The sequence below is a fragment of the Spinacia oleracea genome, chromosome 4, assembly GCF_020520425.1.
Source record: "Spinacia oleracea cultivar Varoflay chromosome 4, BTI_SOV_V1, whole genome shotgun sequence".
Classification (NCBI taxonomy): domain Eukaryota; kingdom Viridiplantae; phylum Streptophyta; class Magnoliopsida; order Caryophyllales; family Amaranthaceae; genus Spinacia; species Spinacia oleracea.
In genome coordinates this window covers 33,479,237-33,495,970 of record NC_079490.1, presented here as the reverse complement: position 1 = coordinate 33,495,970, position 16,734 = coordinate 33,479,237, and the positions used below count along the sequence as shown (strand labels likewise).

General features: G+C 38.8%; 1 protein-coding gene and 1 long non-coding RNA gene across 3 annotated transcripts; one reads left to right on the top strand and one right to left on the bottom strand.

Moving 5' to 3' along the window:
* Nucleotides 1-212: 212 nt before the first annotated feature.
* LOC110788420 (uncharacterized) lies at nucleotides 213-12,852 on the bottom strand. Of its 2 annotated transcripts, none has more exons than XR_008932915.1 (3): nucleotides 12,462-12,852; nucleotides 12,239-12,352; nucleotides 213-713 (listed from the first exon to the last, which is right to left on the bottom strand). It is a non-coding gene; the product is annotated as an uncharacterized lncRNA (long non-coding RNA). The 2 variants fall into 2 exon arrangements; XR_008932914.1 differs by having other exon boundaries at nucleotides 213-720; nucleotides 12,462-12,851.
* Nucleotides 12,853-13,269: 417 nt separating this feature from the next.
* Nucleotides 13,270-14,310, top strand: LOC110787785 (LOB domain-containing protein 2). The gene has a single exon (XM_021992436.2). It carries the CDS (start codon nucleotides 13,421-13,423, stop codon nucleotides 14,117-14,119), a length of 699 nt encoding a protein of 232 aa, XP_021848128.2. The 5' UTR covers nucleotides 13,270-13,420; the 3' UTR covers nucleotides 14,120-14,310.
* The last annotated feature ends 2,424 nt before the right edge of the window (nucleotides 14,311-16,734 follow it).

Here is a 16,734-nt window from a genome sequence, read left to right as displayed (position 1 = left end):
GCCTATTAAACAATCTGTCATTATTTTCCTTGGATACTTTTATACAATGAAATGCATGTTAATGGTGAAGAAATAATTCTATGGGAAACAACCCTACTATTAAAGGAAAAGGATAATTTGAGAATAACCAAATCTATATGATAATTACCTACAAACTATTATAGACTTAGTTACCCTTTTTTTAAAATGAAACAGCCAGACTAAAAAAGTACTTTTGTACAAAGAATTATTTGTATGAGTAACTGAAAAAATAATAAAATATACTTCGTACTATTCTACGTTATTGAGATAAAAATAACAAAAAGGCCAACTACACAAGACTCCCACCACAAAAAGGTTATATTTGTTCAAGATAATAACATATAACTATTCTATATTTTTGTTTGGCCATACATATATTATTCTACATTTTTGTTTGGCCATACATATATTACATTCCTATATACCTTCTAAACTGCTCAATTTTGTAGGAAACAAAGTAAAAACTTCCATATTTATTGTTTGTAATCTTGGGGCCGGATCCCCAACCCCTTCGCTAGAAGCGCTGCCATTTTCATACCGGTGTAGAATTTAGTACACGTGCAACAGATCAACCCTATATACTCATGGTCACAAGTTTATTTGTTGCAACCTTGATGGACATACCGGTGCTGCATTAGAAACCAAAAGGAAATAGTACATTGGCTCCTTTCAATCTGTGGTAACCTGTAACACTGCAAACTTTACCCTGGAAAAGTGAAAATGCGCGCATATGCAAGATGCAAATAGCTCAATTAAAGAAAAGAACATCACGAGCACTAATGAGAGACATTAACCCTTCTAACCAAACCGTCAAAAGAATCCAAAAAATTCTAGTAACTTGCATATAAATCAAAGGACGAAAGCTTTAAGATTGACCACAAAAGAGCAACTTACTACAGAAGCTCTAAAACGTGTGCAAATAAGCCAAACATAAGCTGAATGATAACAGCTTGTTGAAGAAAAAGTAGGAGCAACAATTCTCTGCAAGACTGAGCATAAAAGAAGAGAACTGGTACATCAGTTTCTTTGCCTCTGCATGCAAGACAGACATGTTTTCATGCTTGACTTTCCAAATACCCTGAATTTGCATCTCAGAGGGTAATGTCAACTTCTAAACTAATCAAGTATCAGCAAAACTAAGCATAAAATTAGAAAATTGCATCAACAAGTCTACAACAAGCAAAATTGTACTCCGTATCTAAGAAATAGGAAGTTGCAGTATTGCATTTCAAGTTCATGTTCACTACGACAAAGTCAAAAATATTTCAAGATTGTGCAGGAAGAATTAAATGCATTGGTAATTCCCAAGCCTTGACGTATCCTACAAATCTATATGGATACTTGAATCATAAAGAAAAAGTAACAGCTGAAAGTTGGAAAATATCAAGGTTCCACTTAAAGTTGGACGCACAGCTCCAGCACCAACTATTTTCTATTTTTTTATTTTAGAAATTAGTTTCCCAAAGCAATTTCAGAAATGATTTATTAAATATTTGGGAAATTATTTATGAATATAGGTAAATTAAATAAGTAATATGTTGAAATAGATGGTGAGTGATTAGGTGGAGAAATGGAGGGTGGATGATGAGCATTAGGAATAGTGCTTTCCATGGCTTTCTTTAGGAAAGCCATTGAAGAATTCTTCCTACTTCAAGCCATTGCTAAAAAAACAAAAAATTTGGGAATGACCAAAGTTGTGCATGGTCATTACCATAAAATTATTACGGAGAGCGGGGAATTGAAATGTTAGAAATACATACCAATATCAACTACTACGGAAATCAATATCTTCACTCTGTCATTGGCTTCAACTGTAGAATGCCATTGAATCATTGTCGCCCAAATTAGTAGAAGATTAACAAATGGTCTTGTGCTCGATGAGAGTTTCTGCCATATTGTAATGGACCATACCAACACTGACCCACCTATGTTGGTCTATTACAGGCGCAACAGAAGAGGGGAGAGGCACCACAACCACAACAACAACACAGCTACAGCAGGGACAGCAGTTGGCACAAACTGACAAAGAAAGCAGAGGAAGCATTAATGTTTTGTACTTGTTGTTTACTTCTTAGTTTGTATAAATAAGAGAGGAGAGGAAGGGAAAGGGATTGAGAATTTATTGGTGAATTGGAGAGTAGTAACCTCAAGTTACTTACCTGAGAGTTGTAGCCTAAAGCTACTGCATTTTGTAATCCTTGACCGTTGAGTCCTAGTAATCAACAACTCCTTTCTCTATTCCTGTTTGTGTGTTGTGTGTGTGTGGTAAAGTCAGTCCAGGGCTTTACACTTGGTATCAGAGCAGCCACGTCCTGAGGAAGAAGGGTAGCCATGGTGCTTTCAAATTCGCTGAGATTTGAGGCCTTAGAAGGAGGGCTCACAGAAGTAGGGCAACGGATGAACACCTTGGAAGGGAGGGTGCAGCAGCTCTTAACAGAGAGTATGGAGACCTTCCAAAAGAATCTTGCTGAGCAATTCATGGCCAAGAGCGCGGAGGACACACAGAAAAATCAAGAAACGGTAGATGCAGCTACCATCCGCCTAGAAGGCAGAATTGATAGATTTAGAGAGGACCAAGAGACGCAACTGGCGTTGATGAAAAGGAACCAGGAGAAATTTCAAGAAGAGGTGAAGGCTTTATTGGCTAACAGACCCCCTGCTCAGACCTTGGAGGAGGAGGAGTACTCGGAAAATCAAATGAACCCACCGAGGCGGATTGGCAGGAACTTTGGGAGAGGTGGGTTCGACGATGGAGGTGGGGGGAACGGCGGTCACTGGAAGTATCGGAAATTGGATATGCCTCTGTTTGAAGGTAGCGATCCAGACGGCTGGATTCTTCGTGGTGAAAAATACTTTGACTTTTACAAGTTAACAGAGACTGAGAAAATGGATGCCGCGGTGGTGTCAATGGAGGGGGATGCGCTGAGGTGGTTCACGTTTGAATCACGCCGGAGACCGATGAGAAGCTGGCCGGAGTTGAAAGCTCGAGTTTTGGCAAAGTTTCGCCCCACTAATGCTGGAACTTTGCACGAACAATGGTTGGCGACGGCTCAAACCACCACGGTGGCTGACTACGTGAGGCAGTTCATTGACCTAGCATCTCCTCTAGATGACGTTCCAGAGAGTATAATGCTTGGGCAATTTGTGAATGGGCTTAAAGATGATATTAAAGCTGAAATTCGGGTTCTAAACCCGTATACACTGGATGAAGCGATGGATCTAGCTACTCGGGTTGAAGAACGTAACCGGGTACGAAGAAGTGGGTATGGGAATAACAGGAGTGGACAATTCTCATATTTCAGTAAAAGCCCAATAGCCACTAACCCAACACCAACAACCTCAGGGGCCCAGAACCATGTTTTAAACCCATCCCAGTATAACCCACTGTCAAAAAACACGTACCTCAAACCAGTTAACTCAAGTGGGTCCTACGGATCCTCCCCAAACACCAACCCACCTCGTTCTGCTACAGTAAACTCGCGATTTTCCGGCATTGGAGAAACAAGACGATTGACTGAGCGTGAATTACAGGAAAAAAAGTCTAAAGGCTTATGTTTTAGGTGTGATGAAAGGTGGAGCATCGGCCACCAGTGTAAGAAGAGGGAGATGAATGTTTTGTTGGTGGATGAGGAAGACGGTGGAGAGGAGCTGACCGGAGAGGAAGTCGGTGGTGAGTTTTATTCGCTGGAGGAGCAGAGAAAGGAGGAGATACCGACAACACTCTCAATTAATTCGATTGTAGGCCTTACCAACCCGAAGACACTTAAATTGGTCGGGCGCATCGGAGACGGCGAGGTGGTGGTGATGGTGGATCCCGGAGCCACCCACAACTTCATTTCGCTCCGGGCGGTGGAAAAATTAAAGGTACCTGTTATGGAGTCAATGGGGTTTGGAGTGTCACTTGGTAATGGTGAGGCAGTGAAAGGTAAAGGAATTTGTAAGCAGGTGAAACTGAAATTGAACTCAGAAATTGAAATAGAAGAAGATTTCTTGCCTCTGGAGTTGGGAAATTCGGATGTAATACTGGGCATTCAGTGGTTAGAGAAGCTAGGACCGGTGATCACCAACTGGAAAACACAGGTTATGAAGTATCAGGATAAGGGTGTGACTGTAACATTGAAAGGGGATCCGTCACTAGCTAAATCATTAATCTCCTTGAAGGCAATGCTGAAAGTAATCAGGAGAGAAGGGGGAGGGATTTTACTGGAGTTTAACCAAGTGGAGGAAATCACCAGTGAAGGGCCAACTGTACCCTTGTTCTTGCACGAGGTTCTGGGAAAATTTCAAGGCATCTTTGGGCTTCCGAAGGGGTTACCGCCGAGCCGAGGGCATGAACACTCGATTGTCATGAAGGAAGGTAGTGATCCAGTTGGTGTTCGACCATATAGATACCCTCAAGTGCAGAAGGATGAGATAGAGCGGCTAATCCGAGAGATGTTAGAAGCCGGAATCATCAAGCCATCCACCAGTCCCTTCTCGAGTCCCGTGTTGTTAGTTAAAAAAAAAGACGGCTCTTGGCGATTCTGTGTGGATTACAGGGCCCTCAATAAAGAGACCGTTCCTGATAAATATCCAATCCCCGTAATTGATGAACTCCTTGATGAGTTGCACGGTGCTAAGGTGTTCTCAAAGCTAGACTTGCGAGCCGGTTACCATCAGATTCTTGTGAAACCGGAAGATACACACAAGACGGCCTTCCGCACCCACGAGGGTCACTATGAATTCTTGGTGATGCCGTTCGGCCTCACCAACGCTCCGGCGACGTTCCAGTCACTTATGAATGAGGTATTCCGACCATACTTGAGGAAATTTGTTCTTGTCTTTTTTGATGATATATTGGTATATAGTTCTTGTGAAACTGACCATGTGAAGCATATGCAATTAGTGTTGTCATTACTGGAAAAAAATCAGTTGTTTGCGAATTTCAAAAAGTGTGAGTTCGGGAAGGAAGAGGTAGCCTATCTCGGGCATGTAATATCCAGCCATGGTGTGTCTGTAGACCAAGAAAAAATCAGAGCCATGAAAGAATGGAGCACACCGAAAAATTTGAGGGAGCTTCGGGGTTTCCTAGGTCTCACGGGTTATTACCGAAAGTTTATTGCCGGTTACGCCCACATTGCACATCCCCTCACTGAACAATTGAGGAAGGACAATTTCGGGTGGAGTGAAGCAGCCACACAGGCTTTTGAAGAGCTGAAGAGAGCCATGACTACCGCCCCTGTACTAGCTATGCCAAACTTTAGTAAGGAGTTCGTGGTGGAGACAGATGCGTCGGGCTACGGATTGGGGGCTGTGATGATGCAGGAAGGCCGCCCAATCGCTTATTATAGTCGTGTGCTCGGGCCAAGAGCGAGAGGGAGGTCCATATACGAAAAAGAACTAATGGCAATCTGTTTGGCCGTGGAAAAATGGAAGCATTACCTCCTTGGGAGACACTTTGTGATCAGAACCGACCAGCAAAGTCTACGGCACATCACCCAACAGCGAGAAATCGGGGCTGATTATCAAAAATGGGTTCGGAAGTTGATTGGCTTTGATTTTGACATACAATATAAACCCGGATCATCTAACCGAGTGGCTGATGCACTCTCGAGGAAAGGAGAAGGAGAGCTTGAAATTGGCACACTGGAATTGGGTGCATTGCTGACTTCACAGGGGATAAATTGGGATACATTAGAGGAAGAAATCAAGGCAGATGAAGGGCTGGGAAGGATTAAACAGGAGCTTAGGGAGGGAAAACAGTTGGCGGGGTTCACGTTGGTGGGTGAGAAGTTGTTGTATAAAGGGCGAACAGTGTTGTCACACCTCTCCGCTTTTATTCCCCTACTGCTTCGTGAGTATCATGACTCACCCGTTGGAGGGCACTCCGGTGAGGTTAAGACTTACCTCCGTCTCACCTCGGAGTGGTTTTGGCGGGGGATGAGAAAAAGTGTAGCTAGGTATGTACGGGAGTGCGGAGTATGCCAACAAAACAAACACTCGCAACAGCAACCCGCTGGCTTGTTGCAACCATTACCTGTACCCGTGGCGGTATGGGAAGACATTAGCATGGACTTTATTGAGGGGTTGCCTCTCTCCAAAGGGGTTGATACAATATTGGTTGTGGTTGATAGATTGTCAAAGTATGCTCACTTCATTGGGCTTAGGCACCCATTCACCGCATTGTCTGTGGCAGCAGCTTTCATTCGTGATATTGTGAAGTTGCACGGTTTCCCTGCTTCAATTATCTCAGACAGGGATAGAGTGTTTCTCAGCATTTTTTGGCGTGAGTTGTTCAAATTACATGGCACCGATTTGAAGAGGAGTACTTCGTACCATCCCCAAACGGATGGACAATCGGAAAACGTTAACAAGGGGCTGGAAACATATTTGCGTTGTTTTGCGGGTGAGAAACCGAAGGAATGGGCTAAGTGGTTATCGTGGGCTGAGTACTCTTACAATACCTCACCTCACATATCCACTAGCATGACCCCTTTTAGAATTGTATATGGCAGGGATCCACCACGTCTAATGAGGATGGAGGCAAGGCAGACACCAGTTGATTCCTTGGATGAGTTAATACGTGAAAGAGATGGAGTTTTAGATGAACTCAAACTCAACCTGCTGCGTGCCCAACAAATCATGAAAGATAATGCTGACAAAAGAAGAAGGAATGAGAGTTTTGAAGTGGGGGACAAAGTCTTTCTGAAATTACAACCATATCGGCAACGTTCGTTAGCCAAGAGGCCCAATGAGAAATTGTCAGCCCGCTTTTATGGCCCATTCGAGATTATACAGAAGATTGGTGTGGTCGCCTATAAACTCAGGTTACCTCCCACCAGTAAAATTCACCCGGTATTCCATGTTTCACAGCTGAAACGAGCAGTTGGAGAAGTGGTGACTGCATCATCCTTGCCTGATCAACTTACTTCTGAGTTGGAGTTGATGGTGGAGCCAGAGGACCTGCTGGATGTGCGTGCAAGTGTGGGGAAAGAAACCATGGTCTTGATCAAATGGAAAGGCTTGCCCTCATTTGATGCTACGTGGGAAGTGGCAGGCTTGATCAATGACCGTTTTCCGGACTTCCACCTTGAGGACAAGGTGTTGGTTTGGGGGCGGGGTGTTGTAATGGACCATACCAACACTGACCCACCTATGTTGGTCTATTACAGGCGCAACAGAAGAGGGGAGAGGCACCACAACCACAACAACAACACAGCTACAGCAGGGACAGCAGTTGGCACAAACTGACAAAGAAAGCAGAGGAAGCATTAATGTTTTGTACTTGTTGTTTACTTCTTAGTTTGTATAAATAAGAGAGGAGAGGAAGGGAAAGGGATTGAGAATTTATTGGTGAATTGGAGAGTAGTAACCTCAAGTTACTTACCTGAGAGTTGTAGCCTAAAGCTACTGCATTTTGTAATCCTTGACCGTTGAGTCCTAGTAATCAACAACTCCTTTCTCTATTCCTGTTTGTGTGTTGTGTGTGTGTGGTAAAGTCAGTCCAGGGCTTTACACATATCAACCCAAGCCAATGAGCCGGTAATACGGAAACCTGAAAAGGTAAGCAATCCTCAAATCAACCCAGGCCTGAACTCACACTATGTCTCACTCTCTGTGATGCAAAATAAGTTGTGATTAAAGGATATAGCCGCAATATTTCAATATTAGATTCTCACCATCTAAACTTGTTGCTCGTGATATTAATTTCAGATGCACAATCACATAAATCAGAAAATGAAAAACAAAAATACTAAATCTGAATGACATGACCTGGACAACAAAACAGTGCAATCACCAAGGCAGGCAACAACAAGAAACCAGGTGCACCACAACATCAGAGTAGACTACAGCAAGCAGAACATAATTTAGCAAGAACACAGACGAAAACCAAAATCAGAAGCCTAGCAGAACAAACTAATTATAAATTCCTGTTGTTTAACTTTCACCTAGACAGTCCTAACTTTTTTCAATTAGTGCATGACATAATAATGCTATGTTGATAGTCCAAGATGCTTAATGGTCAATTTACTTCACTTATTCCAAGACTATAATAATAACTTTTTTCAATCAGTGCATCTCTATTATATAAGTGAAGAGGTGAGGTTATTTTAGTAAATCCACTTTTGGTGTCCCCCTTGGATTACTAAAATACCCTCCACACTTATAAAATAGAGAATATAATGACAACCTACCCAATAGGAAAAACCTAAAGAAGCATTTTAATCAATCTAGCCCCTTAAATAAATTCTTACCATTTTAACCAATCTGTTTATATGCGTTCGGCTCTATCTAACTTATATGTTTCTTATATTCGCAAGCATTAAATTTATATTATATTTTTTAGATGTTATTTCAGGTTTAAATGTAATAACACAAATCGTTTCTTATATTCGCACGCATCGCGTGCATATAAGACTAGTGACATAATAATGCAATTATTGATCATCAGTTAGCACTCTGAACACACGAGCTTGTCAAGTATGCCGGTCAAAATAATATGGAAGTACGTTGTAGACAAATATGGGATAGGTGCCACATCATGTAAGAAAAAAAAAAACTCTGATTGCATGATACTTGCCTCAAAGACGTAGAAAAAACTATGGTGCAGTCTACATAGGACTAGGACGAGCTAACGTATGACTAGGAAGTCTATGCTATGGGAAACCCCTTTACCAGAAACTAAAATAATAGTTTGGGAATGACCAAAGTAGTGCATGGTCATTACCCTAAAATTGTATTTTTAAGTTTACCACTTTACCTTAAAACTATTTTCTTGTTTACTTTGATACAAAGGAATGTTAATGGAGCGGAATCAATGCTACGGGAAACCCTTCACTACTTCAAGGCATTACCAGAAACTAAAGGAATAGTTTGGGAATGACCAAAGTTGTGCATGGTCATTACCTTAAAACTGATTTTTAAAATAGGTAGTGAGTGGGGATGACATGGGGCTTCTTTTTCAAATTTCAAATTCCTACGCGACAACCGCGACACGGTCCGCGACTAGCACATCATTTTTGTTACCGAGACCGCGACCGATCCCGCGATCGTGACCGATATCGCATTTTTTATCTATGCCTTGGACAGTGGTAACAATCCAAAGAAAGGCGAGAGAAGCCATTAAGGAACATTAAGCCTATTGTCTTTTTTGTTTTCCTTTATGTTGTTTGTCTTTTGTAAGCACTTTGTAATTAAAAGGGGAGGGAAGTGAGTATGCAGGCATGTTGATTGTATTAGGTGAAAGTGGGAGAGTAGAGAACCTCTTGAACGTTCTCAAGCATTACATGTTTACAAGCTTTAAGCATTATCATTACAAATTACAACCTTTCCCTTGAACTGTGAGTTTTGAGTAAGTGAGTTCATTACATGATGACCAGCAGAACCACCGGGACATTCCTTTTGGATAACAAGTTCCAGGTTCATAAGACCATTATCCATTTATGGCTCATGTTAGTAACCAATTAGGGAAGAAAAAATAAGTGTATCAGTTCAGATAAAGGTAAAGAAATCTTGCAGAAGAAGTGTAGTGGTCTATTTTTTTTGCTAATGGGGTAGTTCCCAGAGGAGTGTAGTGGGTGTTCCACAGCAGAATGGGAGGGTTGAGTGAAAACACATGTATCTTCTTGAGGTAGCTAGGGCTCTCAAGATTCATGCTATGCTTCCTAGAAGGTTATGGGGGGATCATATCCTGGCTACTACTTAAGAGAGATTAGAAAACTCCTTCTAAAATTTACTTCACAAATCTTCTTCTTATGTACAGCTTAGGGGTTTTGTTTGTGAGTGTCTTTCTTACAACACTGATACAAGTAGAGACAAGTCCAGCTCTAGTAGGTTAAGAAGTTGATGATCTTCAAAATCATAAAGACTTTTGTTACCATAGATAGCTTCATAGCTTCAATGAAAGTACTTTCCCTTTTCAGAATCTTCAACTCAATACTTCTTTTTTTCGGAAAGAAGATCTAACCATTTAATAATGTTCCCACTGAAAAGACATTTTCTTTTATTTCTGATGAAGTTGTTTCTCCTCAAACTGGTATACTGTTCCAGAAAATTCTCTTCTAGTGACTGACCAAATAAGCTTCCACCTAAGTACAAATATTATGCACGTGCTATTCATCTTTATAATGTACTTCCGCAGTTAGGCTAATGCCAAGTCTATCACTACTTTTACCTTTAGTTTCATGATCCTCAACTCTTTCTCTTCTTTTTTTCCTTTTTTTTTAATCTCAACTTATGTGAAAGTTCCTGAGCCTACTTCCAACCAGTGGCGGTGCCAGAAATTTTTTGTTAAGGGTTCGAAATTAAAACATAAGTCATATTTTTTGTACAGAGCGTACATTAGCAGATTTTTCTGAATACAAATAAAAGGTTGCATACGTACTATAGTACATAAGATAAATAATTAAAGAATTTATTTTTATGAAAATGAATAAAAACAAAATCCAATTTTTTCTAGGGCGTTGGATAATTTTCAGAATTTCAAATACATTTAGTAATAAAAGAATTATTTATTAAAAGTTCAAAACTATAGCTACTAAGAAAGAAAAGAAAGAAAAAAAAAAAAAATCAAAAATCTTAGAATTTCCCTTGCGAAGAGTCGAACCCGCGACCATATGACACGCCAAACGAACTGGGAAAACAGTTTCCGCTCCACCAGTGTTCCAGCCTCTATCTTGTGTATATTTTGAGCGCTAAATTCTATATAAATAAATTTGGTAGGTTCAGAAACTCGCGAACTTCTTCTATGTTTTTGCCAGTACAGGTTCAGTTGAACCCACTGAACCCGTACTGGCACCGCCACTGCTTCCAACTTACACGCCAAATATATTCAGGTTGGATAGTGTAATGAAATAGCCTAATAGGAAAGCTAGGTATTCCATATTTAGTCTGTTAACGGTGAGGAGGAAGATAGGCGGGGTTAGTAAAGGGAAATGAGAATCAGAAAAGGTTATAAATAAGAGAGATTAGGCAATAAGAAAGTTATCCAGAATATTGAGGTGTCATATTAGCTTTGTTAAGCTCTTGGGAGTGAATCAGGCCACTCGAAAGCTTGACAACTCCACGTATTTCTCTGTAGTTCCATTTTAATCAAAATCTCTTTCTTCTTCCTTTAGTTTCTACTCCAGTGATGTAATTCATAACAGATAGCAGCTACGCATAATGGGATATTTTGCCCGATCCTGAGACATATAGAAGATTGGTTGGTAGATTGGCCAGATCTGTCATACTCAGTGCACCACCTAACTACCTAAGTCAGATTCTTAGTTATCCTAGAAAGCCTCGTCGCATGGCAGCTCTTAATTTTATCAAATATTTGAAGGGACCAACTGATTTAACTATTTAAGCCTTTACTTCTTAGCCAGCACTTCTCTAAAAGTTCAAGCTTAAAGTGATATTGATTGGAGTTTTAGTCAGCAAGCAGATCCTTATGTGCACGTTACATATCTTTAGGGGACAATCTCATTTCGTGGAAGACTAAGAAACAGAAAAGTTAACAAATCTTCTGCAAAAGCTGAATACAGAAGCATTCTGCTACTGTAAGTGAGACTGTAAGATTTCTTTGTTATTATCATGCATTGCGGCAATAAGAAAGCACAAGTGCACAATATATTGCTCATAACTCCGTGTTTCATGAGAGAACAAAACACTTGAATAGGGACGGGTCATTTGTCATGGAAAAGATTGACTCGAATTTTCCTGAAACTTGTCATGTCCCCAGTTCATAGGAGGATGGAGATCTTTTGACAAAAGCTCTACCATACCAGACCTTAGCATTTTTTTCTATCTTCCAAGCTTGGAAACCTTAGTTAAGTGAATCAAGTCAAACTTGAAGGGATAAATTGATCATTTAAGAACATGAGAAGTTTATTATTGTATATTGATGAATTGTGCATAATTGATCAGAATTTAGAATATGAATCTCCAATTTCCATTAATCCAATTCATCAAGTTTCCTGCAATTGCTTCCTTGAATCCAGTCCAAAGCGTATTCGGCTCAATTCTAATTGAATTTGCAGACCATCACAACCAATATTAGTTACTATACTGTAGACATAGTCGAGCAAGAACAAAAAAAAGTGCTCCGTATTATTATTTAAAATTAAACTAGGAAGTATTAAATCCAGCATTATCATGAAAACTTTCTAGCTCAATTTACAAGAAATGAGACCAAATTGTAGACCAAAAAAATAGTCACACAATTCCCTAAAATCAAAAGGGTTTAAGAGAGGGTTACCAGGTTCATCGGTGCCGTCAACGCAATCGCAGAAGTCGTCGTTGAGACGATCTTTGGTGAAGGAATTGGAACCATCTTTTCATTTTATTACATCTGAATCAAAATAATTGGCGTCTGCAATTTCACCAAAAAGGAATAGAAAAAATAAAATTATGTATGAATGAATGATAAAATGCCAATTAGGAAGAAATGTATGATTTTGACAGGGAAAGAGAGAGTATACCGAGGGGATGGATTCCGCGAAGAATGGATGGAGAAGATGAATCAGAGATACGATGAAAAAGACGAAGATGAAGAAAAGGGAGTGTAGAAATGGTGTCTGTGATTTCGCCATTTACATTTCGGTGACGACCAACTCCGCTTCTACCGGAAATTATTACGGAGTACCCTACTCCGTACTGGTGTACTACTGAGTTACTGACTCGGTGACTACCATGGGAATGTGGGATGTTACTATGTTAATATGTTACTATGTTTGAAATTGGATTTGTCAATTGACAATATGTATGTGTTCCAACTTGATAAGCTATATATGAGCCTTTTCAGTTTATGCTCTTAAAAATTAGAGTAACAAAAGTATTGTATTCCTCGTGCTAGAGACAATAATCAAATATCAAATATTTATGCCAAATAAAGTTGTTAAAGATATTGGGTGATGACGTACATGATTAAGTAGAGGTACAATTATAAAAAAAAATATATATATTTATCATTAGCATAAACTCAATATTATCACCTCCTTAATCTTCGTTAATCAATCTTCTCATTTGTTGTTGTTCATAAAATACTAAATTCATGCCTTAATCTTCTTGTGATCAACCTACATATCCTAGATTAACCTATCATAAGTACTTGCTTGTTTTTTAACACTAAACCATCTTTTCATGCTCAAAATATTGCATAGTTCATCAACTTCTAATCATGTGTTTCTTGTCATTCTCTCATTTTTAATATTTAATTACATGTTTTTACTTGCAATTCTTTCTTAAATAACCTATATATACAAATCATACACAATAATAGAATTTCTTTCCTTTGGCTATCCTAATTATCATTTTTTCTCTTATTTCACAAACAACGCAACATAATCATACATTGTGATTAGTTGTTTATTTTGAAATTTATTAATTTAGTTTAGAACATTCGTATAATTTTATTCGTTTCATTTTTTTTATAAGAATCATGCATAGGACCAATGGAATTTCTGGCACACACCAAGCATGTGCAGCATGCAAACACCAAAGGAAGAGATGCACTGATAAGTGCATTTTGGCTCCATTTTTCCCAGCTGAAAAAGTCCGGGAATTCCAAGCAGTTCACAAAGTGTTTGGTGTTAGCAATGTCCAAAAAATGGTTAGAACACTCCACAACGACGAGGACCGAAAACAGGCCACAGATTCTCTCGTGTGGGAGGCCCTATGTCGCCAAAAGGATCCAGTTTTAGGCCCATATGGTGAGTACCGAAAAATCTATGATGAACTTAAGTCATATCAAAATCAGGCCCAAACCCAAATCCAAGTCCATCATCAAACAGGTCAATATGTGGCCCAAAATGGGCACAGTAACGGGTCAATTTACAAAACTGGAAATGGATTAATCGGATGGAGCGTAAATACTAATGGATCGGGTGGTATTAACAACAAGATGAATTATAATGGAGGAATCAATGACAATGTTGCATTGGTGGATTGTATTCGGGCTCAATGTGGGCCCGTTATTGGTTCGGGTTTATATGGTAATTGTGTGTCGCAAGACGACATGCATGGAGGAGAGAAAATGAGGCAGGACATAGATGTTAGTGTTGGTTCGATTGTTCCACAACAACAACACATAATGAATGGGTTTAACCATGGTCAGCATTACTACATTCCAAGTGAATAACAATGAATGAGCTTATAATATAAGCTTTAATTTGTCGTAGTTACTAGTTAAGAGAAAAGAATTATGAGTACAAATTAACAAGGTTGATTGAATTGGCAACGTTTTGAGACGTAACAAAATAAAGTAATGGAATATGTGGTGTTAGATATTGGTCTATTTTCTCAAAATATATAAAAGCGTAATTTTGAACTCTTCGAGGGATAGCAAATATAATAGCTATATCTAGTTTATTTTAAGTCCGGATTTTCTATATGCAATTTGGTTACTTTTTATATGCCATTTACTCTTTACTGATTCATATTCTTATTTATCTATCACTAAGTGACACATACGCGGTACTCAAATTTATTGGACAAAAATTTTGATAGAACAAGAGATGATTGCTACATACTCTGTTGTACTTTATTTGATTCAGAAATTTTGAAACGTACAAATTAGTATTTTTGTGCAAAGATATATAGGATATTTAATCCTATTTAATTATATGAAATTAATATTAAAACATGTCTAACAAAAATATTGTAACAACAAAAAAACATGCTACACTAAAAATCATATGGTAAGAGATAATATACGTCGCGGATCGGTTAATCCCTGAGATAGGGAGACCGTATAAAAAATGCATCGCGGCTCGAACACAAACCATCCAGAAAAAAGAGTGTGTCTAAAGACATAATTGAAGAAGATTTAAAAATACAAAACAAAGATGAAAACAAGTCACTTGGTTTAAAATATACGTGGTACGCAGTACTACGTTATGGCATTATAACAAAAAAAAATGATTAATCTAAGGAAAATTTGTAAAAAATAATCCAACCTTTGCTTGTTCTTCTAAAACCAATATCACCTTTGACTTATTTATGAATAATCCAACATTTGGGAGTTATCTTACAGTTTACCCACAACCTTAATAGCAAGTCAATTTCTTTAAAAATGGTAAAATATAACACATGTCACTCTATAATTGGTTTAATTTGTTTTTACATTTATCTAATTATTTAAAAATGAATACTCTCATCTCCCTCTTCCCTCCAGCTTCTCCCTCATTATTTCTGTTCTCACCCAACAACGACAACAACCACCATTACCATCGGCGCAGGCGCCAATGCTCACCAACAAACTGCCTCAGCTCCCTCTCAAACTCTATCTTTCTCTTTATCTTCCTGATTTTCTCACCCTCTCATCCTCATCCTCTTTTTTCTCAAAACCACCACAACAACCACCTCCCTCCAAAATTCCTACTCTTAAATCCATTAATCTCTCCTCCTCCTTTAACCCACACAATCATTACCTCGTTGCCAACCTTCCACCATCTCTAGCCCCCTCCCAACAACTTCATTTGTCATATGTCTTTGGGACCAATTAAGCATTAAAATCATATGTCTACTTTAGGTAGTGACATTTCCAAAATACTACAAAGTACTTGTGTGTTTCTGCTATCATTGGTTTTATGACTACTACACATTAGAATTTCTAGGGTGTTACTCCCTTTGTCCCTAATTGTTTGCCCCATTTTCCAGTTATGTCCGACCCTAAAAGATTGCCCCTTTACTATAAATGTTCATGGGAATATAACTTACAGACTGAAGCAATTATTAAATACACATTCTTTGAAAAACGAATAGACAAGGAAATACTTCAGTCTATGTTTTATGTTCGTTAGCTGCACAAATACTCAACATTCTCGATTTCTCATTCCAATAGAAATAATGCTTATTACAAAACATAACAAAAGGTTTCAACTTTCAGGGATAGTCGGCTAACCACAGTAAATCGGTAATATCTCCACATAAATCGCTAATCTTATTCAAAGACCTTAATTATCGAGACAAATGAACTTTGAGAATTGTATACCACCCAAGTGGCATACAAACTTCAACCACCACGACAGTCAAATCCTATTTAACAAAATGTTGGAGATTGCACTTCCTTGCTATAAGGAAAGTCTGTTATATTTGTTAGTACTCCGTAGCTTGTATATATACATATAGCGCACTCTCCTTGTATTAATTAATCACTTACTTAAACCAATAATAAAAAGTAAAAACACATTTTATTTAGTTCTCTCTTCTTCCTCTAACATTGCTTGAAGCTTCCATCAATGGCTTCCTTACCCTTTCTTCATGATTTTCTTCCACCTTAGATCACGAATTCTAACATGGTATCAGAGCAGGAACGATCCCGACTCTTCAATTCCGCATAATATTTTCGTTCAAATTAACTCATCAATTTCTTTTTCCCAAAAATTTCCTGCTCCGAAATTTTGCTCGAATTAGGTCTAAATTCGACGAATTAGGGCTTTATTTCACCCTAATATCTTCTAAATTCGTTCACAAATCTTCTTTAGAACCTTGAATCAAACAATTTTTTGATTCTTGAGTTTTCCCCAAATTCTAGAGTTCTTGAAGATTTTTGATTATTTGCAAGAATCTGGTATTGCTGATAGATTCTTGAAGCAATTTGCGTTTCCGTGTTCCTCGGCATGTCTGAACAGAGGTTAATCCGTGATTGGGTTGCAATTGCTCTTCCGTCGTCGTTTTCTTCGACGTCTGCTTCTGATATTTCAAGGTTTGATTTACCCAAACTTTTCTCTGCTCATGAGTTTCGATTTACGG